This window comes from Azolla caroliniana, unplaced genomic scaffold (genome assembly GCF_043228905.1).
Source record: "Azolla caroliniana isolate FFs.n. ecotype wild unplaced genomic scaffold, voAzoCaro1.0.p SCAF_20, whole genome shotgun sequence".
Lineage (NCBI taxonomy): Eukaryota > Viridiplantae > Streptophyta > Polypodiopsida > Salviniales > Salviniaceae > Azolla > Azolla caroliniana.
In genome coordinates this window covers 4,890,754-4,897,957 of record NW_028230455.1, presented here as the reverse complement: position 1 = coordinate 4,897,957, position 7,204 = coordinate 4,890,754, and the positions used below count along the sequence as shown (strand labels likewise).

Below are 7,204 nucleotides of genomic sequence, written 5' to 3'. Positions count from 1 at the left end.
GAGTCCTAATAGAGGTGATATCTCAACTACCGACTGGAAGCTGGAACTAGTTGTAGCCGGAGTAGAGATCACACATGGAGTAGATCGCGCTTCCGACGAACATCTCTGCAAACTCATCTACTATCAGCCCCACTCCTGAATTCCAGATAGTAGCTTGATTCATAGGTTGCATGTCTTCATTGAATTGAAGTCGCCCATCCTTCTTTTGCATCGTAAACCATCTACTCGAGTATGGAGTGTTTGATGGTTCCAAGATGCCCATCTTCATTTTCTCTTTTAGAAGCTCGATTAATTGCGGTATCCTTGCTCTTGGCACTAGGATTGACTTCAGATTCCATGGAATGTGTGGGATCGTGAAGATGACCATTGGTTCAACTACTTTTGGATCCACACATCCAATTTGTTTAGGGTTGAAGGAGAATGGTTTCCTGTGCCACCCTAGAATTTTTCTAAATTTTGCTTCTTCCGTAGGCGTTAGGAAGTCCCCCTTCCAATTCTTAGTTCTGTAATTGTTTCTTCCGTGAATTTGTGCCCAATTCTCTTTTGATCTTGACGAATTGGCTCAGTTGACACCTCCTTCATTATCTTTTCACCGTCTTCTGGAAGTGGTGTTGTTGCTGGCCGGACCTTCTTCTCCACTGCTTTGTACTTTGTGTTTATTCGAGCTTCTTCATTTTGAACATACTCCTTGATGGTTTTGAATAGCTCGATGGAATTTACCACAACTTCAACTTCATCATCTTTCTTCATTAGAGACTCCAACTTTCCTATTATATCTTGAAAACAATATTCTTCAAATATATTCACTAATTTTTCTTCTGAATCTATCATACCTCTACCTTGTAATTCTTTTTCTATTTTTCGGAATTTCATTCCTTTGAAATGTTCTATTATAGTTGCGCCATGTATCGACGCAACATATAATTTACCTTTATCTTGAATGCTATGAATGAGGCTTCTTACCTCCCTCGGGCCATCACAACTCCTTTTTGTAAGGAATTGTACCGACCTCTTCCCATCCTAGCTTCAAATCCTGGCAAATGTCGCTCCGTTATCAATCACTTTAGTCTCCATTTGTACTACTATGATGTACGGTTGCCCTAGGATTATTGGATAAAATGACTTCTCTTGGACAAAGAAGTTTTGATCTACTGACATGTCCCCAATTGTAACTTTAATATTTGGGCATGCGCCACATCAATCCTCCACGACCTCAGTCGCTGCTCTCACCTTCCAACGGTGGTTCCTTTCAATTGGCCATCTCCCGTGATTGTAAAAATCAGACGGTATGATATTTATCTCGGAGCCATGGTCGGTGAGTGCCACACATGGTTCCACCTGATCCCCAATTCCGACTGGAGCCTCGGTTGTCACTCGAGCCCAGTGTGTGTGGGTGTAATGGCTTCGTTACTCTTCATGACTACGTTGTGTGTCAGCACTCCGTACCCTGGCTAACAATGCAGTCTCCATATCTTCATCTTCCTCCTGTATCATGATGGTATTTACTCCACCCGTTTCTTCAACCAGTTGTCCTTTTCTCCGAATCATATCAATGATCACTTCATGAAATTTCTTTTGTCGCGATCCCTAGCACTTCTCAGAGTGTTAAGATTAGATTAATGTATTCATATGGAACGATAGATGTCTTCAAGAGTTTCATAGTGTATTTTATTACGCATGAAACAGATAAACAAGTATCAAGTTATGTGAGTGTGAAGTTTGTAGAAAAAGAAAAGAAAAGACAAAATTGTGAGATATCCCACATAGATAGGACAACATTGGAACCCAGGATATATAAGGGAAACCAAAACATATTCATTCTATCAATATGTGGAGCATAGAATGTTCAAGGTGACTGCGTGGACGTTTTTGGGCGTACACGTGCATGGCCGCGTGGATGCGTACACGGTGCGGGTTGGATGTGCGCGCGTGCGTGGATGCATACATTGCGCGGTCGGGACTTTTGCGCGTGGACGCGTCTACGGTTTGGTTGTGATGCACGTATGCGGTCGGGACTTTTGCGCGTGGACGCGTCTACAGTTTGGTTGCGACGCACGTACGAATTGCGTACGGGCTAAACTTTATGGATGATTGTGTCATTTGGCCGAATTATACGGATAGTCGCATGCAACCAAAAGCCAAGGCCATACAACTAAAAGTAAAAGGCATACATCTAAAAATGGAAGCATGTAACTAAAAGTAGACGCCATGCAACTAAAAGTGGACATGCAAAGTAACATTGGGGAGGAGGATCAACAAAGAGCTTGATATATGTCCCATTTTTTCCCTCTAACTTTTTTTTTCCCCCTCCTTTCTTCTTCTCTCTCACATTCCTTGGGGGAAGAAATCTCTCTCATATTGATATCGGACCACTCCTTACATGGTTGTCAGCTCCTTCCTTTCAAGAATAATCTCACATATTCATATTGGATCACTCCTTATATGGTTGTTGGCTCCTTCCTTTCAAGAATAATCTCACATATTCATATTGGACCACTCCTTATATGGTTGTTGGCTCCTTCCTTTTAGGAATAATCTCACATATTCATATTGGACCACTCCTTATATGGTTGTTGGCTCCTTTCTTTAAAAAATTTATCTCTCATTTTCATCTCCAACCCATTGTAACAAGATTCTTGATTTATAAAAGAATCTATTTTCTTATGCAATAAACGAATGTTTTCTCTCATCTACTCGTCTTATATGTGAATTGCTTGTGTTATACGTGTTGCACTAAATCCTTCTAGTCTAGAACCCGGCGGTTCCGCCTCACGATCTGCACATAGTGACAGATTTTCACGACATCGGGTGTCCGAGGCTTGGATTTTTCCATTTTGATAGAAGATAACATTTCTTTCTAATGCTCCCTTATGGCTTTGACAATCCCTTTTTTGGTGCTCTGTGCTATCGCACCATATGCATCGGCGGATGAATTCACTCTTTTCTCCTTCATTGGTCTTTTGTCGAACACCTGAGCTTTCACCCTTCTAAGTTTTGTGAACTTGAGTTGTAGATCCCGCATTCCCTTTATCAATTCATCAATCGCAGATTCTGGCTCCTTTCCTTTCCTAACATCCGTTCGAGTTCCTGATTCTTGTTTTGGATGTTCTCTAACTGTTGTCTTTATTCTATTGTCATAGCCATCCTCCATCCTTAGCGCCCTCCTTCTTAGTACTCAACAAGCCTCAAGTACTTCCGCCCAATCGGACACCAAACCGGTTGTGCTTGTCCGGTCTTCTAGAAGGATGGTGATATCTTTTCTAAAAGATTTATCTCCCGCTCGGACGAATAAATCCACCTTCTTTGATTGTAGTAGTTCTTGGTCTCTTACTGAGAGCTCATTATATCTTTTCTCAAACTCTCTCAACAATTCTGAAATTGAGAGTCCTTTAACCCCTTTCTCGGTCCATTCAAGAAAGCTTTTCTTTGACATTCTGGTCCGGTCGTCTAGCATATATTCATCAAGCAATGCTTGACGAAACCCGGCCCAATCTTCACGGAATTTCTCTGTTAATTCTGTTACCCTCGCTCAGACATCAAGTGTTCATTTGTACCCCGGTTGCCCCTCTATTGGCCATCTCGTATTCATAGAACTCAAGGAACTAAATGACGTCCTCGCCATTAAATTTGCTTACCCTTTCGATGACTATTTGTACGGCGAGCGTTAACTCACTTTCCATCTGGTTCATTGCAGTTTGCTCTTGAAGCATCTGATTCATCGTCGTCATCATGAAACTTGCCATCTCTTCATTGAAGCCCTTATTTGCCATCTCTGTGTTGGCACATTTATCCGTCATTTTCTTTGATTTTTCGACCTTCTCTTTGGAAAACTTTAACTCCGAAACTCCCCATGTTAACGACACTTCACATCGGGTTCACCAAATTTGTGTCGAGAAGATTGTGGTTGTGTGTCGCAACTGCCGATGTTCTGTGACTCGGGGATGATCAGGGTGACAAGGTGTAATCGCAGATGATGCGATGACAAGACGCCGAGAAGGCAATATAAATGCGACGTTGTCGCGAAAAGAATTTTATTTGTAAAACAACCACATACAATATTTATTTGCCAAAGGTTACTTGGCAAGACTTGAACTCACAAACTCTTTTTGAGAAGAAGCGTTTCAGATAGACCACTTCAACCTCTTTGGTTTTTATTTATTTGTCTTTCTCATTCACTTTATATATACTAAATTTATATTACAAAATTTGATTACCAAAAGAAGTTGTTCTAAAAGGATTTGAACAAACAACCTTTTGTTTACAAAGAGGCGTATGACATACACCACGCCAACTTCTTCCTTTTCTTGTATTTCCTTTCCTTTCTTCAACTCTTGTCTTGATTTATGCAGGCCACCATCTTCGTTGGTAAGCTCTACATCCCACACCCACACGAGCTTCTTCACTCGCTTTCCCTTCCTCTTCTTCTCCTTCTTCCCCTTCTTCCCCCTTTAGGCACCATGGGCGTGGCTTATATAGGGTGGTCAACCACCCTACCACCCTCTTGAGGCGGTTGGTATTTTTATTTGTTTATTTATTTATTTATATTTTATTGATTGATTCTACAAATTCGATTTTGTAGTTGTACATTTGAGAAATTATAGAAATAACTATCATTTAATTTTGACTACCCTTTTGACATAATTACATTTGTGTCCCAGTAACGTTAATCCTTCCGAAGCTTGTATCTTGGCCTCTGAAACTCCAATTCACGAACCAAAAATTTGCACATGCTCCTCGTCACAAGCTCCATATAGGAAATTTCTTTCTATAGGAAATTTAGGGGAGTTTTTAGAGTACCTAAGCTTGAATATGGTAGGTGTAAGGGAAGATTTATTTTTATGCTTATGGATGAGAGTATTCCTAAGGGAGAAATGATGTTTTTTAAAGGATTTAAGGATGAAATTTGGTGGGTAACCTCGGCTAATGAGTCTAAGGAAGAAACGTTTTTTCATTTCTAGGTACCCTATAGGTGTGCTTTCTCTAACTAGGTAGCGTTTTAATTCGTTCGAAATAAAATTTTGTTTGACATGTATGGGATGGTCTGAAGAGAAGGGAAGATATTGATAGGAATTTAATGGTTTTTGGAAACAATTGAAAGAGAACTTAGAGTTCTCTAGATTGATCCAAATATCCAAGAATGGGAGCCTAGTGGGGGATGTATGGATCATAAGTTTAATAGAGTTATTGGTCATAAGGCTATAGAAACTGAGGTAGTCTAAGAGTTGGGGTTTCGTACCTGTCCAAACCTTGAATGCATCATCAATGTACCTAGTAAAATAGAAGAGTTGGGGTGTGGTTTGTGAGTTTTCTAGGTGTGATAAGAAAAGGCATGCATAGACAACTGAGAAGTTGCTACCCATGGTTGTTCCTTTGATTTTTTGGTATACTTGCTTATCGAAGGTCAAGTAGTGATACTCTAGGGTTAGAGCGCTAAGGGTATAGATAAGATTCGTCTTGGCTAAGGAAAAATGGGGGGAGATGATATGGCAAAGTCTTCGAGTCCTAACTTAGGGGGGATGCTAGGATAAAGGGATTCTACATCAAAAGAGAAGATGAAAACCTAAACCCTAAACCACCGTTTTGCGAACTTCCTCATTGTACTGTACTGGTTCTCGAGGCCACTATCCAATACCCACACCCAATCTCCTTCTTGAATCTTTCGTGGTTTTAATCTGTTTACTTTGTCAAATCTTGCTTTGTTCTTTATCTGAGCTTCCTTCAATTTCTCAGCAGCCTTTTCTACATCTTCTGCTTGACATTGTAGTTGTCGGATACGAACAACTAGCAAGTCCTCTCTACTCATCTCTAACTCCCATGATAGCATTGCCCATGTAGTAATCTTCTCTTCAATTGGCATCATTGGCCTTTGTCTTGTTGTGAGCTCTATCGGCATATATCCTGTCACAAAACTGTGTGTGGTCCTATCCGCCCACAATGCATATGGCAAGACCTTCGGCCAATTACCTACTTTACCTTTACATGCCTTTGCAAGTGCTTTAACTATTGGGCTATGACCTCTTTCTATCTTTCCATTTCCCTTAGGATTGTATGTTGTTGTCAATGATAACCGAATTCCAATTCTATGAAAGAACTGTCTTGCTTCATTAGAATTGAGCTCGTCTCTATCAACCACTATCTTTCCTATACACCCATATCTACATACTATATCCTCTAATATGGATTGACATGCTACCGATGTGGTCTTCGATCTTAGTGCTCTTCCTTCAACTTGATTTGTAAGGTCTTCTCTAGTGAGTACCAAGAACTTCTTTTGACCTGCCCCATTGACATTGCCACTATATCAACCATCCACTTGTAATGTATAGTCAGTGAATAGGTTGGGTGCAACTCATCTCTATGCTTAATGTTGGAGTAGATTTGACAGGTTGGGCATGTCTCAACATACCTCATGATTTCGTTGTAGAATCCTGGCCACCAATATCTTTCCTTTATTTTATTGAATGTTGCCTACACTCCACGGTGTCCAACCCACTCCTCGTCATGTAATTCCTTTAATATCTGCTCCCACTACACTTGGTCACAGATACCCATTGTGGATTTCCCATTTTATACTCTGGGTGCTTCCAAAACTAACCTTGATGCAAAAAAAATCGGTGTGCCTTCTTTCGGAAATTTGAGAAGTTTCTCCGACTCCAAGTTCCTTCCTTCCATGGTGCTTGTAGATACTTCTCGATTTCCTTAAACTCTTCGTTATACTCTTGTTCTTTAAACTCATATCTTCATGTGGCTCCCCGGCTAATTGTTCATTGCTCCCCGTCTCATCATCCTTCTAGTCCTTCAGACTTAGCGCTTCATTCGCCCCCCTCAATCGAAATGAGATCGGACTCTCATTTAGAGTACTGAATCCTGCGTCATCTTCCACTCAGATCGTTTTGGGCTCACTGGCCTCATCCTCTGGTATCGGGTCGGAGTCGGACATTGGAGTTAGTAGAGAGTACCATGATGTTGACTCATCAAATTCGACATCTTGGCTCACTCAAACTTGTTTTGTTCGAGGGTAATAACACTTATAACCCTTTTGATCATGGGAGTAGCCCAACAAGGATACACTTCTCCAACTTCGGGTCCAACTTTCTCAACTTCTCTTCTGGCACATGCACCTATGAAATACTACTGAATATCTTAAGGTGCCTTAAATTCGGCTTCCGCCCGAAATACAGCTCGTGTGTTGGCATCTTATCCC

The 7,204-nt window shown here is 40.9% G+C and overlaps 1 protein-coding gene across 1 annotated transcript; it reads right to left on the bottom strand.

Moving 5' to 3' along the window:
• Positions 1–5,560: 5,560 nt before the first annotated feature.
• LOC147850838 (uncharacterized) lies at positions 5,561–6,411 on the bottom strand. Its single transcript, XM_087336015.1, has 2 exons — positions 6,407–6,411; positions 5,561–6,296 (listed from the first exon to the last, which is right to left on the bottom strand). The coding sequence occupies exons 1-2, from the start codon at positions 6,409–6,411 to the stop codon at positions 5,561–5,563; spliced, it is 741 nt and encodes a 246-aa protein (XP_087192141.1).
• Positions 6,412–7,204: the final 793 nt, after the last annotated feature.